The sequence below is a fragment of the Tauraco erythrolophus genome, chromosome Z (assembly GCF_009769465.1).
Source record: "Tauraco erythrolophus isolate bTauEry1 chromosome Z, bTauEry1.pri, whole genome shotgun sequence".
Lineage (NCBI taxonomy): Eukaryota > Metazoa > Chordata > Aves > Musophagiformes > Musophagidae > Tauraco > Tauraco erythrolophus.
In genome coordinates, this window is record NC_141496.1 from 69,792,627 (window position 1) to 69,812,874 (window position 20,248).

Here is a 20,248-nt window from a genome sequence, read left to right on the forward strand (position 1 = left end):
TGTACCAATAAAATATTGAAGATGACTTACAGTGTCTGAGCTATTTTTCCCAAGGAAAGGAAACATTTTGATGCTTTTTCTGACTTTAAGTCTGAAAGTGTAAGTATTCAATGTTTTCATTGTCAACAAATATGCCCATTTGTAGGAACAGCAAAACTACAGGCTGAAAAAGTCTCTGAGACTCATAATGATGGAAGTCATGTGCTTGTTGAGAACAAGAATATTGGGAAAAGTTTTAAAGATTTTCCTGTGGCTCTCCTGGTAAGGAAATAATGAATTTACTAAAACTGATGTATTCTGAGAGATAAAATTCTTTTTCAGATAATACGTGTTTAGAAAGAGGACTGCTTCTTTATTGTGTTGTGATGGGGAAGTCTCCAGTACTACTGACAATTTAATGCATATTCATTTTTTGATGCTTAAGATTGTTACAGAAAAAAGAGCATATTAGTGAAGGTCCGCATGAGAGTATCACCTTTAAAATACAGTGACTTCTATATACATTCTAGTTTGCTCGGTAGTACACCGAAATAATTTCCTGAGTGTTATGCTAATTTCCCCCAATAGATACTGCTGAAGAATCCAGTGCTTATGAGTCTAATAATAGCCAGTTCTTCAGAAGCTTTAGTGGCCACTGGCTTTGCCACATTTCTGCCAAAGTTTATAGAAAATCAGTTTGGAAAGACATCAAGTTTTTCAGCAACTCTTGGAGGTAATGTGGCTTTTCATATTTAAATCTTAACTATATTGTGCTGAATCCTGAACACGTCATTAATATTAAGGTGGGAGCTTATATATGCGTCTGGTGTTTATCTGAGGTTTTTATGAATATACTTATGTGAAATGCTGTTTTCACAGCAAAAACAGTATTTTTGTATTTTTCTTGCCTGCTTGAAAAACCTGGTACTTAATTCATCAAGAGTTCAAAGTTGCTCGTCTGTAAAATTCAGAAGACTTGATACTCATATTCAAATTAGAAGGAGAATTTTGTTTGCTGCTGAAACTGTAATTTATTCCTTTCTTATTTTTGGTGAAAAATATTGAATTTTCCTCATTTAAAACTAGCTGAAGGAGCATTAAGTGTTAGTCCCTACTAAAGGAAGTAAGATGAAGGGCAGCTGGAAAAAAGCAGTTAAGGAGTTGACTTGGTCTTTCTCTTCTTCAATTCCGCCATAACGTTACAGTGAGATAACTTAACAATAAAACGACTAATCAGAATATATTATAAAGCTATTGAGTAACTTTTTTTGTAGTTGTCTTACTGTCAGATATTCCTTTTATCTGATATGCAGAAGTAATAGGTAGAATGGGGAAAGGCTATGAAAAACTGAATACTGAAGAAACAAATAGAAAAATCCGATGGAAGAGCTGCACTAGGTTGGGTCACATGATCAACTCTGACACAACTATGTCTGAAGGACAGCATCCAGATCAAGGCAGACAGGCCAAGAGATGCTTGCAGTATGCCAGACTTAGTATTTCTAGAACATGTCTTGCTAAATTACTTTGGCTGTATAGTGCTGCAGTATAAGCATATACTAGTTGAAGTGCTCTTTCTCCAACAAATGTCTTTGGGAGAGACCTTCTGAATGCCTTACTCCCCTGGATAATACTAGATAGTACTATCCTTATTCAGACATCATTGCTTCAAAACAAAGTATCTGCAAGTTTTACGTAAAAATACATTGAAATATACGCCTAATTGTTAAACAGTAATCAGTAGTGAAGCGGAAAGCTGAATGTTTGGTTTTTGTCTACAGGCCTTGGCTGAATTTCTTTTTGAGTTGAAAATATTGATAATGTTAATTAAATACACAGCTTTAAAGAAACGCCTGCACTAATGTTGAAAGCTGGTGTACTGGAAGTAATGTTGACCTAGCTACTGTAAGCTTGTTGTTTACTAATGACCATATTAACTATTTAAACTACTTTTGACTATGGGCATCTGTGGCCTGTGCAGTTCTGCTGCTGTACTTGAACTATCTTTAAAATTAGCTGTCTTGGGTCAGTGCAAGTTACACTGAGTTCTGTGTTATGTTGTAGATTAGCCAAGTAAGAGTACTCAGTTATGTATCTGGAGTCCTAACAGTGCAAAGAAGATGAATCACTATGGACTATGACAGCAAAACTGACCCACTGATCTAGACTCTTTGAAATCTTTCTGTAGATGCCTTATTTATCTTGTGCTGTCTCTTGTATAATAGTGATTATGTTCTCTTATTAAAAAGTTCATAACACAAATGTATAACAAAGAATGAAAAAAATACTGAAGCAATGAAAGAGCATTTTCTGTTTTTGTGAAGCAGCCTACTGATGTTCAGAGATTCCTGCCCAGTATGTAGTATTTTTAAGTAATCCAGTTTTCCTGTGTTGAATTTGAGTTTTGGACAGCTATAAATTATGCTGTCAACTTGAACTTCTGGAAAGGCTAAAAATTATGTAAGGATAGAATAACTTACTCTGACAGATTCTGGTAGGTTGGTTTGAAAATGACATCACATGGGCTACATCTTAAGATACAGATAACTGTTGTGATTTGTTTTTTCTTAAGATAAAACTGCACTCTAAATTGCTTAACTAATTATATCTTGCATTTTTTTGTAATTTCTGGTGTCTTGTTTTACTCTAGGGCTTGTATTAATTCCGGCAGCAGCACTAGGCCAAATCATAAGTGGCATCTTTGTTTCCAAGTGCAAAATGGATTGCAAAAGCATAATCAAGTTCATGATAGGCACTTGTTCAGTGGCCTTACTATTAAACACAGTGTTTTTGTTTGCTAAATGTGGGAGTGAACCTTTCGCAGGTGTCTCTGAAACATATAATGGGTAAATATATTTTAATGCACTCTTGGGCTTGGTGTTAATGTTTTTAAATAAATAAGGTATGTCATAGAATACAGAAGTTTTAAAAATGTCATTTTGATGTATGAAACTGAAATGTTTTATGGAACTCTAAAACCTTGTTCTTGGAATCTTTATTTAAGATGATTAAGAAAATGTAATGATACGTTGCCTGCAAAACGTTCTGAGCAGAGGACCTGCTAGACAGAAATCCCAGCTTCTGTGACCATTCTAAGTTGGTAACAATAGTATTGACTACCATTGATTTTGTATCTCTGTAGAAATGACGTGTCTTTTGTATCTTGTTTTGTTAACCAGCTCATCACAATCTGAGCTGTTTGTTCCTGGAGGGAGTCTGCCATGTGCAACAATTTTGTAAGAGCACTGAGGTGCAGTGCAACTTAAACCAATCACAAATTTTTCCCTAGAAAAACAAACGTGTTATTGTAGCATCAGGTTCTGGCATATCTAGCCACCCTTTACAAAGGAAGCTTTTCTTTCATGATAAAATGGCTGATGGTGATAGAAATTTAATGCAAAGAGAGCATAGCTCAGTGACCCAAGTTGAAGAATAAAATGGGTGGAGTAACATGGTTAACTGAAACAATTTAAAGTATTTTTAGCTAACATGTATAGGAAAGACTTCTCTAAACAATGTACCTTTTCTTTCCCTTGAAACAACACAATTCTCATTACTAATGAGAATGCAGTCTATCACTCATTTTTAGGTGTTTATAGTAATTGTAATAAAAATTCTAGGATAAATGTTCTTCCTGTTGCCATGAGCAAAGCTTGCTATGGAAACCAGTATGGCACTGGGAAAAAAAGTCAGAAAAATGACAAAAAAGTGAAGCAAGATGAAAAATAAATAGCTATAAGGATAAGCATTCTTAAAAAATTGGATTTCTAGGTCCACTTTTAAAACTTCAGCATTGAATGTATGCGATCAAATTACCAGCGTAGGCACTGTGTTGTTTAAAACGCCCAATCATGCCTTATTAGGGAACTAACTATAATATAATATTTCAATTCTCATAGTTTTAAATAGTACGCATTTCTGTAGCATGAGCAGTGTTTAAAAGCTGAAAGAAGGCAGCTAACTGTGCCAAAACTGTCCTCTCAAGTGGTTGGTTGTGCTGTCATGAATTGACAGAGCCAGAGGCAGCTCCAGCTGTTTGAGAGTCTGCCAAAGAGACAATGCTGTTGTGCAGAATAACTCTAGTAGGCTGGTAGCTAGGGACTGCTAGCTGCCATTTAAAAAAAAAATCATAAGCATGAGCAGTATGCTGTGCAATGGGGTGAATGACTTATCAATACTTTTTTGATGTTTTTCCCAAATCCTCTATCTTAGAAAAGGGTTGGGTACCCATGTCTTTTACAGATTTCTACTTTTGTATGTTATGCTCCAATTCATCAAAACGTACTTGAACCGAGATAGGATGGGCAAGAGGATCTTTGCACTTTACTGTCATAGTTGCATGAAGTACCCTATGAAAATGCAGAAAATGAGTTTGAGGGGAAAATCAGTTTTGTAGCCTCTAAGGCACATGCAAGTTGGTAATACTTTTAGAAAAAAAGATAAACACCTAATCAACCATTAGGCTTATATGGTTTCTTCACTTGATATTTATCATGCTTTTGACTGACTTAAAATGAACATACAACAGATAGAAGAATGCAGGAAAATCAGCTCTTACTCAGAGGCAACTAAGTGCAAAAATAGGGTGCTGATTTTCCTATGTCCTTTAAGGGAATTATTGACATAGACATAACTGTAAAATATTACAAAGTTTTCCTGAAAATGCAAAGAGTGACATGACAAACTAGCCAGATATTTTTCAGGTCTCTCATTTAGGTAAATGTGAAAATAGTAAAATAGATGACCCCGGGTTAACAGGGCAGAAATTCAGAGGGCTTAAAAGCCGTCAGGCTTCCAGTTCTCTAACAGTAGAAATTTAATGCCATAATACCTTAACCATTCATTTGTATTTCCTTTTCCAGAAGGCATACAAAATGGAGAAACCAAATTTAATACACTGGTAACTGGGAGAAAAAAAAGTTTTTCATCCTAAGTTAAATGCATTTAACTTGTATTTAATAGTTTTGTGTAATATGGGCAATACGTAGTTTAACTGTTGCTGAAGACCTCTTATCCACTGCAATTTGGAGTTAACCAATCTTGAAATAACTCTCTCCATTCAGTATCCATTATAAAAATGGTTCAGTTCTATCTAATTTGCTGATACATATTGGACTCTAGTTTGTTGTATGTGTGACCTGCATCAGAATAGTTAGTGGCACTAATATAGTGCCAGTTCTGAAACTGCTTTCCATGAAGGAGTAAGCAACTAAAATATTCAATAGTAGCTTTAACAAATTTATAAGCTTGTAGGAGAATAGCCAAGTATCTGATTCCACTTATCCTATTGAACAAATGCTTCTGAAAGAACAAATTGGGAGAGTGCTCTGAGAGTTGACTTGGAAATTGATTCAGATTCATTTTTTGTGGAGGATTTCAAAGAAATCCATTATGGCAAGCATTCTCTGTTGAAAAATAGCCTTGAGGTGTGGGGAGTGGGGAAAGCTTTTGTAAGTTTAGTACCAGAACCACATGGGTGCAAGATCACTTCTGAGTTCATATGTTAATGAACAAAGTGTATTGTTTGTAATAACTCTGTTGATTACTAAATTAGGCTATAAGCAGAACTAATGTTATTTACTCCATCTAGTAAACACTTCAAATAATTGTTTTTGCCAAATTCTCTTGTCCAGTATTTCCTTGAAAACTTGAAGGAACAGAAACGCAGTGACTATTTCTGTAGTTCTGTTCATTACCACAAATCTCTGGGTAATATGGTGTTTTGTTTTGCTGTGGAAAAAATACCCAACCTATAGTGCTTTTGAAGACCATTTAATGACCTGATCTACTAGGCTTTTTTAGAAAAATGATGTTAGAACAAGAATTTCCACTTCATAAGAACCTATGTACACTAAACTGTATTTCTTCTGTGTTTTAATATTTCTCTGACCATGCATAACTAAAGATTCAGTCCTTCTTTGTAGGTCAGGGAAAAGGGATATTGCATGCACATGTAAACAGGACAAGTGTTGCCATTGAATTGATTGAATACTTGTAGGCTTGACAGGCCTCATAGGCTAACAAGGCACTGCATGAACGAACCTGTGGTGTTAGTGAATTTGCTTGTGGTGCGCTGTAGTGCTTTAAGCCAGAGTGAACTAACTTTGATTCTTCTATGTACGAAGAATGAACTAATGTAACTTAGTAGGGTTCAACTGTACTACAACCAAATGAGGTATATAGGTAGTTACGTCCTTAATATTCCATGTGCAGTTTAAATTGTATGTAAGTAATTAAATATCCTCTTATCTGTGACCGTCTTAAATTCTCTTGAAGAAACTTACCTTTTACGTAATGAATCTGAAACTTTCAGTTTACAGGACAATGTTTAAACTACTGGCAATATCAGTATCCTGGTTTCACTTAACAGAACTCTTAACCTGTGAAACTTCTTTACTTCTTTACTTTGTTATACGCACTACTGTTAGAAAATCAAAGGGTGTTTTTATTCTCTCCAATTATATATTAAGAAGACTCCCCTACATCCCAAACAGATTTTTTTAATGTTAGTAATATAGTGAGACTACTTCAAATACAACCATACTATGGCCTATACTGGAAGTAAATTACTAAATTGAGAATGGTTATAGTAAGCAAGAGTGGAATTAAACTCTGTTCTTTAGTTATTCCCTAAACAGCCAGGGAAAATCTTTAAGCTCCTTTTGAGTGTGGTAAGACTTTGTATGTCATGACTGCTCTGCATTTAGCATGTACAATTGTCTTGGTGCTACAACAATCTACATGTCTGCATAGCAGTGTTAAAAATAGTAAAAATGTGTTGGACTTGAATCCAAAACAGGAAAAAAACCCTTATGATCAGTAGAATCACTAAACACTGCTTTTAATCTTGTTGCATGATTTCTTAAAACTGTAAATTGAACAAGTTCAAGTGTGCAAGTGTGTGGGAGAGAGGAGAGGATATAAGAATTGGGTTGGGACACAGAATTTTGTCATCTGTTTTATGAATGGAAATTGGAGGAATAATCTATGGAGGTAATAGTAGCACAAAAATAAGTAGGTACAGAATAAATGGGAATTGCCTCTAGAGTTGTAACTACTAGGAACGTGGCTTGTTTTTAAACAATTAAGTGCAGAAATCACCTGAATTGAATTTTGAGATTTATTATCCTATAAATACTGCATTACTTATTTACATAGCTTGTGTTTTTAAATTACTTTATTAAAAGCCCATTAACTTTTACCTTTCAGAACAGGCACACTATATAATTTAACAGCGCCATGCAATGCCAACTGTGGATGTTTGCGATCTATGTACTACCCAGTTTGTGGCAGAGATGAAGTCCAGTATTTTTCTCCCTGTTTTGCAGGATGTACATCACATCTTTTTAACAACGTGAAGAAGGTACTTTATGCTACAAAGACAGCTGACATGGTCTCTTCTGGTTTCCTGCAAAATGAATTCTATATCAAAAACATTTTCCCCTTAGTATCACAGGAAATCAGTATTTGTGAATCTAAGTGGTAGTTACTGCAGGAAAAATTGGTGTGGATTGGAAACACATGTCTAAGTATGATTAATGCTGGTATGCCTTAGAATCTAATACTCTCTGACCAGGTGCTTTTAGATATTCCATTTGTGTACTGTGTCATGTTTAATAACGAACCCACTTATTTGAGAGCTGCTGTTACACAGGATTTCTGATTTAGCAGAAAAGTAGAAATCGGCAACTGGTGTGACATTAAACTGCAGTTCTTATCTAGATCTTTAAGCATAATGTAATGTTTGTTGTATGCATGGCAACCTGCTTCTCTGAGTTTAAGCCTTGAACGTCAGTTGGCCCTGATGCAGGAATGGTAAGCCATGAAAGTGGCTGGTTATTATTGAGCCTTCCCAGAACTGAGAGACTTTCTGTGCTTGTTTTTATTTCTTTTTTCTTTTTTCCTTTGAAAACAAACTTGGGTGGATTTAAATGAAGAGCATAAAATTATTCTATTTGTTCACCTGATTACAAAAGCAGTCCAACATTGCTTCTGTTCTTTCCTGCTTAAGTCTTAAGGTAGAGCTCACCTCCCTTCCTGTTAAGTACAGCCCAGTGTGAAAAGCAGCCTGTTTATACCAAGACTGTCAAGCTAGGGGATCTGGGACTTGCCAGCATCTTTGAAGAATGTGAATTGTTGTGATTTCCAATTTGTTCTGCTACTGTTGTAAATGGATATGTATTATCTAAACTTGAAGAATAAGGCTTGAGGAAATAGTGGCACAAGTAGATGTGAATCTAAAGAATGTGCCCTGTTCAAGTAATAGTTTTCAGCAGTAAAGACAGTTAAAGTTCTTCAGACTGTAACTTTTGAATTGTACAGAAATAATCAGCAGTTTTGGTTAACAAACTAGGTAACAGTTAACGTTAGATTGTTTCAGTATTGGAAAAATGACTTTTGAGAACTGTATAAGATACCTTCTGCTGTAAGGGTACTGAAGCTTTTGGCTACCCTTAGTTTGGAAGTTATGCTTTGCAAATGAAACCAGTCTCGTATAGGGAAAGAGAAGGGACGTTTTCTCCCTTCTTCTAACCCTTGACACACTCCGTGATGAGTCTTTAACATTTTCAAAGAAGTGATTTGTTTGAAAATTACATTTCTCAATTTTTTTGTATGTTTATACAGAGATACAAAAAAAATCTTGAACACTGTAGCTTGCCCTTTTTCAATTGTATACACACTAACTCGTGTTATCTTCAGTGACTTGTAAGATTTGAGTGCAAAGGTTACTGTTTCAAGGCTTACTTTGTTGGTGATTTTGTATACTATTATGTGCTGCATATGGTAATTCCTCTAACTCTAAAATCTTAATTATTTTTTTCTATGCTTGCACCTAAAAACTGATTCCACACAAAATGGAGACTGTCACTGTTTTTAGATCACAAAACCAAAAAATTTTTGCTCTGGTGAGCTGGATCAGCCAGGTTCTGCTGAACCAGTTTTAAAAGTGAGGGTTACAGTGTCATGTGATCACCAGGAAATTTACTGTTTCCCATGATGTAAGTTCAGGGATTTTTCTTGTATTCAGTGTGATGCAGACCGAATGAACATCTACCATATTAGTGTCACGTAGTGTCATTCTTAGAGCTAAATTTTGTTTTATAAATTGTAGACATACCACAACTGTTCCTGTATTGGGAAACCAAAAGGAGAAAATAGTTCAGAAGACTTTCTGTATGAAGCTGTCCCTGGGAAATGTCCAACACAATGCAAATTTTTACCCTTATTCCTGACCTTCTTCTTTTCTGCTATTGTTTTTACATTTATGGCTGTTACTCCAACAACTGTGGCCATTCTCAGGTATGTTTTTGGGCTGAGAAGTAAGTAAGATTCTTGTGAAAACTGATTAGTGAAATACTTTAATTTGTTTTTGCTTTGGATTGTGGACTTTAAGCAAATATGCAAGGGATTGCCTGTTGTATTACTTCATGTAGTAAGCAGGCAGTACTGGCAGCAGAGGGCAGTCATACTGTTCACTGTTGTCTGTAATTACAATTGGTGAGTAGGTACTGTTTGAATCTATAAAAAAATAAAATCTTTCCTACTTGTGGGAAAATCCCTCTTTTATGGGAGCTTTTTTAGTCAAAGCAAGAAGGAATAAATGTGCCATGTGCTTGGATGAAGAAAATATTCAACTAGCCTGTGTATTGGTAGTGCCAGGATTTCAGATTGTACCAAGAAAACAACAAAATAGCAATCAATTCTTTGATTCCTCTCTAAGTTCAGAGATCTGACTTGCAAAATTGTAGTCAGTCAAGAACTGTAGACTACCTTTCATATGATATCAATGTTGTATGTATCGTAGTCATTAATATGAACCATGGCAGCATATATGTGGCTGTTAACCAATGTTTTGACAGTCTTTCAAATTGCTGAAACCGCTATGCATGAAAACTAGATACTTTTATTTTCTAATATTCATTCTGAAAGTAGACCTGTTTTCACATTATGTTGAAATCTGACTTGTACCTCTAATACTTCCAGAGAGAAAAGTCCATGAAGCGTAGGCATACATGCACTGTACACATGATGCTATGGGAGGGTATGGTTAGATGCTCTTTTTCCATTTTTGTAGGCAGAAGATTGAGGAGGGGAGTAATACACTGCAACAGTGCTTTTTAGTAGCTTCCTGTTCAGGATTGATGTCAATCTGGTGTTAGCAGCTTGTCATGTTAGTGTGGGGCCAGAGTAATGTGAAATGTTGCATTATCTCCAGAACTGAGCTGACATAGTTTTATTTAGGTAATTCTCAGCAATAACATTTGGAATTTTGAATCCTTGTACACTTCAACTAAAATGGTGAAACAGTTTTTATGAAAGAGGCCTGTAGAGCAGTTCAAATGTGCAAAACCTAATTTCAATAGCTAAAAGCGAGGTAAGTTACTTCAGTGTATTCTGATATATTTTCAAAGGGCCTATTTTGTACAACTGCAAGTATAAACTTAGATGTTTGTGACAGTATTCCAGTGCTAGAAATACCCACACACACTATTCAAAACTTTCTCCTTCCTCTACTTGCCTTTATGGGTAGGGGATCCTGACAGTGACTGCTGATAACTGCTCATCTTGGTTGTTTTTCTATGGTTAATCCTCATAGATACTCCAGAATGAGGGAGTAACTCCTGAGTATTTAAATACTATCTTTTTTGGCACTGACAATGCCTCAGTGATACAGTTTATTAAAGAAAACAGTGCCAAAACTAAATTGTACAAATTCAGTAAGTTGTATTTAATTTTTATGATAGTATCTTTAAGACACTGTCAGGATAAAATGTTTGTTGCTAGAGAAGTACCTGAAAGAAATGGGTAGGAAGTAAGGAGGTAAATTCTACTAGTTATTAAATCAACATATTGTAGCATAGGCCAGAACCGACTAATTGTACGGTTGGGTGACTATTTGTCAAGGTTAAGGGGAAATACAACACCTTGTGCTGTGCTGAAGCCTAGTCTCAATTCATGTATTGCTTCTTTAGGAACAGTAGCTTAGGATTGCCTTCTAGCACTGTCCTTAAATCCTTGGTGGTTCTGTGGAAAAAATGTTTAATAGTGTATCAGGGTGCTGCTGGTAAGCTAGCTTTTTATTTGTACTGTTTTTTGGTTACTTGTTCTGCACACTGTATTTCTAAAACCCTCTGCTGTTAATAGATTAAAAGAATATATTAAAGCATATTCACGGAGGGACAAAGCATAGAAATGGAACAGTTAAAACTTGTTTACTGAGTCTTAAACAGTGAATCTTGTTTACAGGTGTGTGCCAGATAAACAGCGCTCGTTTGCTCTTGGAGTACAGTCAGTGTTTCTACGGCTACTGGGTATGACTTTCTTGTTGAAATAATTACCTCTGAATAATCTACTTATCTGATGTTTTTCTAGATTTAAAAATAATGCATTAAGAAGCTTTCAGAGGAGCTTGAAGCAGCCTGCCATTGGCTTATAGAATACACCTGTTATAACGCAGATGTAGATTCAAATTCCTCTTTAAATGGGGCATGGATACTCACTTCAGCCTTTTTTTGGTTTGAATTGGCACAAACAAAATATGGGTAACTCATTTTTTTCAGCAAACGACACTTGCTGTCACTTCTCCCAGAAGGATGCTTATTCTGAAAGTTGAGATAAGAAAGTGATGTAATAAAAACCAGCTTCGTGTAGTTAATATCTCAGTTTCCAGAAGTTAAAAGAAAGTGATGTACTCTCATACGATTATACCCTTATTGGCCATGCCAGTATATTTTAAAGCGGGTAGATGGAGTCTTCCTTCTTTTTCCTTCCTTTTCAATTCCTTTGACTAATTTTAGCCTTTATTAAAGTTGCAGACATTTGCACATAAATAACTACTGAGTTTTTATGTGGGAAATCTACTAAAATTCTAAATCTAGGCTTCTCCAGAATCTTAGTAAGATGGGTGAATCATCTTAGAATGTAAAACTGAACGTAGATATTCTCTTAACCACACATTTGAATTTTCTCAGGCATATTTTAAACTCTTGTCTTAGACACTTTTCAGATGGCATGTATGATTCAAGACTAGGTTAAGGCTCTGTTACTGAGTAGACTTTTTAATGTCAATATTTAGTACTGCAGCCATTCCCATTTGAGACGAGATGTCTAGCAGTGTAAGTTTTACTCTGCTGTACCTATTGAAACTCCAATTAATCTAAGTCATTCTATAAATAAAACATAACAAGAGTAAACATCCTGACAGGTAGAAATTAGCTGGGATGTAGTGTTAAGCATTGAATGAAGGCTTCTCTGTTCCATTTTACTCAAAGTTATCTATGGCCAAGTCTTAACTCTTGACTTCACTGTGGAACAGAGGGTAGGAGAACTCTTTGTACTGCCTGTACTGGCTGCGGCTGGAGAAGGCAGCAACTAACAGCATTAATACCCACATGATATTTATGCTGTAGGCTTCAGGAATCGCACACGAGTTCTAGAGGGAAGATCTGTAGTGAGGACATAACTGCTTGTTAGCTCAAGAACAATTTAGGCCTTGAGTAGGTTAAGTAGATGTGCACTGATATACCTGAAGTGTTTATAATAAAATTGGCTATACCTGGATGAAAACCACTTGTGCTTTATGAAGCACTGTTTTAACAAAATCACACAAATCTAATAAATGATACACAAAATTAAAATTATAATTTTAAAATAAATTTAATTAAAATTGTAATTTTAAATGCTACTCATTTTACCTATAAATTTTTCTTAGAAACTGTTACCTCTGCGGGATGGAAAAAAATGTATAACTGAACATGCTAATATAATATTTTAGTTCTCTGCATTTGGAGTAGGTTAGTGTATATGATCTGACGAAAGGAACGTCTTTCGCTTAGGTTAAAATCCTGCTTCCTTGATTAGCTATTTTTCCCCCTAAATTTAATCAGATTTTTCTTTTCCAATGAATACTGAGGAAGTTAAGAGAAGCTGTCTCTAACTTGCTTGATAAAGTGAGAGCTGTATAAAGAATTAACTGACACTATGCATCCTACCTGTTAATTGAGAGCCATGGAAGTGGCACACTTGCTATGTAATATGAGCCCTAGGACTTTGATTTATGTTATGCTTAGTGTGCGGCTATCCTATTTTATCTTCCCCGCCAGGCTGGCATTTCACTGTATACATTAAGGTAAGACTATTTCAAGTAACTCAAATGTTCTAATGTGTTATTGTGGGTTTTAGGTACTGTTCCTGGACCAATTTTGTTTGGTGTTGCTATAGACAACAGTTGTACTCTGTGGGATATTAATGAATGTAAAACTAAAGGAGCCTGTTGGGTTTATGACAATGAAAGAATGGCTTATCTGCTGATGGGCATAAGTAAGTGACTTCATGTTAAGTATATGTACAAGGTAATAGATATACTGACCTTGACTGCTAGATGGGAATTATTTTTAAGTAATAGAATCTTAAACTTTTACTTTTTAGGAGCAGGTTTTTTAAAAGAACACCTTTTTTTTGTAAATAATAAAAAGCAGAATATCATAGAAAGAGCAAAACCATATTAAGTAGCTCTTGAAAATTACCTAGAAAACTTTTTGTAATAACAATAATATAAAATAGTTTTGCTTTTTGGTCTTTCTTTATTGTCACACTTTATTTACTCAGTTTTAAGGGATTGGCACACACTTCAGTCTTACCTGGCATGGTCTGTTGGCAGCTTGTTTGTACACGAGGTGTTTTAGTTTGTGGCAAAGAGAATATTGTTGCGATGAAGAACAGTACTGAAAGAAGAAGTAAGGAAGACTTGCACTTCAGGCTAGAATGGGGTGAAGAAATATAGCACTAAAGTAATGGCAGTAGCTGCTGCAAGCAAGAACTGGGAGGCTGGTGAAGGGTCTGAATTCAGTTGGAAGACTGCCTTTATCTGCCCTTTGCAGTTCATGTAAAACACATTAAAATTCATGGTATCCATTTAAAAGCCTTAGTGTAACTCACCATGTGAAACTTTATAAATGACTGAAATACTTGTCTGCTATTGAAGGTGACTGCAACAAGGACTTTTCTGTTCTTTGCATTCAGGTGCTGCTTGTAAAATCGTCACAATCATCTTTGTGGTCATGGCAGTTTGTTTGTATAAGCCTCCACCAGCAGGTGCAGCCCTGTCTCAAAAGGATTCAGAAGTGGTGTCTGCTATACATATATAAATGATGAGCAAATTGGAGGCTTTTGAAAGAAGCCAATAAGAATAAGCACTGTTACAGCACTTGTACTGAAGTTCTTGTACACCGTTACCTAAATATAAAAGATCATATGCAATTCTTGAACAACTTAAAATATTTTTGAATGTGTATTATTCTGTAATTTGCTAACCATACTTTTTAGTATACTGTTGTGTATATCCAAAAAAGTGGCACTTAAATTTGCAGTCTAATTTTGTCCAATTTTAAATGTCTGATTTGTAACTTAAGTGAACAAAGTGGAACACTCTGATTTTTCTTTAAAAAAAAAACTGGAAAAATGAGATGAACTGGGTGGATGGTGATCTCCATTTCCCCCTGCTTATAAAGTAATACCTAAGTGAGACTGTAGTGAGAGAAACCTTGCAACTTGGTTAATATACTAAAGGGATCGGTCTGTCTTAAATGGACTTCTTTTAACATGCATGTAATCTGTGCTAGTGCCTTAGTTGGGGATTTTGACTGTAGATACACTTGGAAATGTGCAAGTATGGTCATGTTTTACAATTATTTTTACATATTATCTTCATGGCATAAGTTCACTTTTTAGTATTTTTAGAAAAATGTAAATAGTGTTATAGAATAGGTGGGTTTGTAACAGCAAAATGTATGTTAATTTAAGTAGCTGAGTCTCTGTCTAGAATATACATAGAAATTTGCTGATCAGATGTTTTCTTCAATCATTGTTAACATTTTTCTATAAAATTTGAAAATAAAACTTATTTTCTTACTACTTCTGTGTATGCTTTGTCATTTCTAAGTGACTGTTCTAGACTTCTCTAAAACAATGCTGAAATCTGGCAAACAGTGTGCATGCAATCATCAACAGTAGGAAAATACAGCTTTAGTTGTTCCTTTTGACTTACACACTGCATGCTATTAAAACTGTATTTGTATATCACAACAGATGTGCCTCACCTCCTAAAAGCAGAAGACTTCATGACTTTTGAGGCAGAAGAGGAAAGGGGAAGAATACAACTGAGTTTATGCTTGTTCTGTTTAGTTGGATGTCTCCTGGTAACGTAGTTTCCTAATGAATGGACTCATAGCAAGGTGGGTAACTTCCCTTGAAAGTGCAAAATACTGGTCTTCTGTAAAGTAAACTGGCTTCTCTTGTTCTTAGACTGTGAGATCATAGTTTACAGTTTCTGCTGTGTAGTGTGTTTGCACACACTAAAAAACTTGTGGGGCAGGAGCAATAGGAGCTTCCTCTTCTGAGGAAGTTACCAGCCTCTTAGTTGCACTGGAGTGGCTATTTCGGTGGAGAAGGGAGGAATTATTGCCATGGTATAAAATTACAGTTAATGCTAAAGGCTGTTGCAATTTATAATTTCACCTATGACTTGTTAAAGATTATCCTCTCTAGTTTAGAAGCAGCAGTGCAATGATTAGAGGAGACGCTTAATATTTAGAACTGGGTAAGTTTACCAATTTACAAAGAACCATAGAACCATTTGGGTTGGAAGGGACCTTAAAGATCATCTAGTTCCAACCCCATGCCATGGGCAGGGATGTCTCCCTAGGTCAGGTTGCTCAAAGCCACATCCGACCTGGCCTTGAACACTTCTGGGGATGAGGCATCCACAACTTCTCTGGGCAAACTGTTGTAGTGTTTCACCATTCTGAGTGAGGAATTTCTTTCTTACCATAGCAATGTTAAATAATATAGCAATAGATAGCAGAGAGCAGTAGATGTTGTGTCAAAGGTTTTGCTAAGTTAAATTATCACAGACAAGCTGAACAAGTGTGGTGTTAGGTATTCAGACAGTGGGAGTGAATTAAAAACCACCCAAATTACTGGCCCAGAGGGTCAAAGCACAAAATCCAGTGTAAGTCAAGTCACTAGTGCTGTACCCCACAGATCAATACTGGGGCCAATCCAGTTCAACCTCTCCACTAATGACCTGAATAGTGGGATAGATTGTGCTCTGGAGGAGTGGCTGATAGACTAGATGGTTCTGCTGCCACCCAGAGAGACCTTGACAAGATGAAGAAATGGTCAAACAGGAACCTTAAGAAGTTCAACAAGGGGAAGTGCAAAGACCTGCTCACCCAGGGACAAATAACCCCATGCACCAGTAACATACAGGGGGCCACCCAGCTGCAAAGCACCAGGTTCATGGTGGGCAACCTGACCACAAGGCAACAATACACTCTGTATTCAATAAAGGCCAATAACATCTTGGGCTGCATTAGGCAAAGCACTGGCAGCAGGTTGAGGGAAGTGAGTCTTCCCTTCTGCTCAGCACTGTTGAGGACACAGCTGGAATGCTGTTTCCAGTTCTGGGCTCTCCAGCACAAAAGCATTACAGACTTACTGGAGGGAGTGTGGTGCAGGGCTACAAAGATGATTAAAGGACTGGAATATCTTTCATATTGAGAGAGCTGGGAAAAGAGAAGGTTCAGGGAGATCTAAGCCTTGAAGAGGGGGAAGCCAGCCTCTACTTATTAATGCCCAATTGGGCAAGAGGCAGTGGGAATGAACTGAAACACAAAGTTCTCTGAACACAGATATTTTTTTTTAACTGTGGAGGTGATCAAACATTGGAACAGGTTGCCTGAGAAGTTGTGGAGTTGTCATTCTTAGAGATGTTTAAAACCTAACTGGACATGATTCTGAATGATCTCTTCTGGCTGACCTTCCTTGAGCAGGGAGATTGGACTAGATGATCTCAAGCAGACCCTTCCAGTTTGGTCTGTGTTTCTGTGAGATGCTCCTCAGTGTGGCCTTTGTCCCATTCACCCACTGCATGATGTGTGGCTTCTATATGGATTCTTGCAAGGAAAGAGCTGTCTGTTCTTGCCAAGTGTCTTTTGGTTTCTTTTTGGGGGTTGGTTTGTTGTTGGTTTTTTGTTTATTTTTTATATTGGCTTGTATCTCATGTTAACATTTAGCAGCTAATAATGTGTGTATACCTCACTGGGTGATATGAGTTCTTATCATGCTAACATTTCAAACAGCAGTTGACAGTGTTCTGTGATTTGTAAGTGCCCTGTGAACTACTGTTTAGAGTACTTGGACTGCTAAATTCATGGACTTGTATGTTTGAGGTTGTATTAGAGATTTGGGGTTTAAGAAGAATTTCAAGTATGGTCCAAAATAAAGATGATTTAAAACTTTTTGAAAGTTGCATCTCCTAACTAACATGATTCTTTGTAGAAACAAATCTTAGTGCAAATGAAGCTGACCAACTAAATATTGTAGTTGAGCAAAAGTTTTAATTCATCTGTGAGCCAGAAGTAAGCTTCTAAACCTAAGTATATTGCCCTGCATGGCTAGCGTGAATAAAGTCTCCAAAACTTTATTGAAGCCTCTGCTCGGCAAATCTGTAGGATTCCAGGAGTCTTAGAAGAGAGTGACAGTAATTAGCTGTTACAGTTCAGACTAAACTTCTGATCTAAATTTCCTGTGTTGTTATGTGTTCTTTTATCTCAAAATCAAGACTGCATTTCTCTCTATTCTGCAGAGGAAAGATGAATATAAGGTAATCTCAAGCTCTGTTTGGACAATAGTAGCTAGAGCTCATGTTAAAATCAGCTAATTCTTTGTATTTGAGCGCTTTTCCAAAGTGAATAGCTTAACACCAAAATTCACTGCAATAGCGAAAGAACATTCTGGCTCCATAAAGACAGAGAAGAGGGAAAATCTGAACTTTATTTTGCCTGTGGCTACCATACATATCGTTACTTAAAAGTATAAAGTATTTTGTATATATATCTTGCTTGCAGTCTCTGCGTGTTATTAGAGGTATCTGAACAAAATGACCTAAAATGCATTGGTTGTAAACCGAGTAGATCCAAGTATATTTGCTGATACATTATGGGCAGAAACATGGAAACATTAGGAAATGTTGCAGCTCGCTAGCTGTTTTTACATGTTTAAAGTTCAATTGCTGACCATTACTGAGGTGGTGACAGTGCCTTGCCGGGGGAACTCAGGGAGCACCCCGATCCCAGGGTGCGGGTTGCCCGCTGGGCCAAGTTCACCCAGGGAGGACTGAGATCTGAGAGAAACGGCCACACTGACACCGGGTCAGTGAAGATGGAATGGGACGAGGTGTGCTGGAGCTGAGTTTCCCCTGCAACCAGTGGTGAGATGGCAGGCGGCCCCCCTGCAGCCAGGACAGACTCGATGGAGCAAAGACCCACTCACAGCCTGTGGAGAAGCCCACGTCAGAGAAGAGATGTCTGAGCCTGAGGACGGTCGTGGAGAATGGGACGCACAACAAGGTAGAGAGGCATCTAGAGTCCATGGGACGACCCACGCTAGGGCGAGTGGCAACAACTCCCTAAGAATCAAGACTGTGGTAAAGTCTGCACTGGAGCAATCCAATGGGGAAGGATTGCATCCTGTGGTAGGACTCACTCTGGAGAAGTCCATGGATTTTTCCTTGTGGGTAGAGGATCCCCTGAAGCAAGAGAAAATGCTGTAAGGACTCCTCTTCCTTTAAGAAAGGAGTGGCAGTAACAACATGGGATGAACTGACCTGCACTCCCCATTCCCTGTCCCCCTGCGCCGCTGGGGGAGAAGGTAGAGCTGGGAAGAAAAGAAAAGGGAGTGGGGAGGTGTTGTTTTAAAGATCTGACTTTGTTTCTTTTTATCTTCTCAAGTAACTGGTTTTCTTTGTCTCTATCTTTTTAAGTAACTGTTAATAAATTGTTTTGTTTTAAGAAATCTGAGTCTGTTTTGCCCAGGACCATAGTTGGTGGATGCTCCTTCTCTCTTCTTATCTTGACCCTCAGACCTTGTATTATATTTTTCTCCTCTCCACTTTACTGGGGAAGGAGTGAGTGAGCGGTTGTATGGAGTTTAGTTGCCAGATCGGCAAGCACAACAGTGCTTGCCTAACCCACAACACTGGTGTCTTTTGTCTGCTTGATTTCTGTTTTTGCAGTGGCACTGACTTTCTTCTTGAGTTAATACATGAATATACCTGTTTATGGTTTATTTTCTTTTTATGGTGCATCTGTGCAGCACTCTGTGAAACTCTGTTTTTGTATGGGTTCTTGTATTTCTTTTTCCCCAAAGACAGAAATCCCCAGGCAGCAAAGGTCAGTGTTAGATTAGAGGAGCATTACAACAATACGGAGGGAATCAATGAATCTCATCAGTATAAAATGATGCAAAAAAGCTGGAGTACATAATTTGTGTGCTGCTCCCATAGTAGATATACCAAGAAGAGTGAGGCTGCTATACAGAAGAGTCTTAGGAATTTGGGCTGCCTACTTCTGTTGCACTTCAAAACCTGTTTAATGTGAGTGCTTGTAACTGGTTATAAAACACCCACTCCTCTCCAGTCAACAGAATACCTTAGTTAAGGCACAAAATGGAAGTCCCAGGGGCATGTAGAATTTTTTTTTCTGATTTTTAAGCATTCATATTGAATATGTGAATTTTTAACATGAATTTGAGCTCTTGAGCGGAGGTGAAATACAAACCAGGACAAGAAAATCCAAGCTGAGTATGCAGATTGTCATTCCCTCCAAATTATTCAGGAACTTCTAATAATGGCTAGGGTAACTTGATACCTGTTTTGTCCCTGGTATTTTGCTCTGAGATTGTCTTTAAAGGAGCAAAGTGAGGATTTAACTTGTTTGGAAATAAAAACAAAATCATCAAGTAGGGTGAGTTGGTCTGAAGACAGTGAAAGTTTTGCTATTTATTTAAAGGGAATCAGTGCTTAGACAAATTGCAAGACAGTTTGTTTAATATTTGATGCACTTACTTAATATCCAGCTGGATGCGGCAGTTAAGTGCATGGACTCCGTAGATGTGATAGCAGAGTGACTTTTATTATTGTTATACAGACAGCTTTTATAGATTATTACTCTAGCCACGATGTGTCCACGCACCCCTCACCCAGCTGTGATTGGTTACAAACAATAGTGCACGCACCTATTTTAACTTTACTATTGGCTATGCCTTAAAAGGAGCTATTTTTCACCTGCTAAACTAAACATCATTTTCTCACACACTCTATATCGTCTTCCCACACTCCCCATGTCAGCTTCTCACACTCCTGTGCTAGCTTCTCACACTCCCTGCACCAGCTGTTCACACTCCCTTTTCTTTCTCATCCTCTTTATCG

The 20,248-nt window shown here is 37.1% G+C and overlaps 1 protein-coding gene across 1 annotated transcript in view; it reads left to right on the top strand.

Moving 5' to 3' along the window:
* Window positions 1–14,126, top strand: part of SLCO4C1 (solute carrier organic anion transporter family member 4C1) — a 32,641-nt gene extending 18,515 nt beyond the window's left edge. Inside the window, exons 6-13 of the mRNA XM_086629901.1 lie at window positions 146–261; window positions 568–712; window positions 2,630–2,825; window positions 7,189–7,342; window positions 9,092–9,279; window positions 11,227–11,291; window positions 13,162–13,299; window positions 14,002–14,126. Coding sequence (XP_086486027.1) covers window positions 146–261; window positions 568–712; window positions 2,630–2,825; window positions 7,189–7,342; window positions 9,092–9,279; window positions 11,227–11,291; window positions 13,162–13,299; window positions 14,002–14,126 — 1,127 coding nt within the window. The remainder of the gene's footprint in view (window positions 1–145; window positions 262–567; window positions 713–2,629; window positions 2,826–7,188; window positions 7,343–9,091; window positions 9,280–11,226; window positions 11,292–13,161; window positions 13,300–14,001) is intronic.
* Window positions 14,127–20,248: the final 6,122 nt, after the last annotated feature.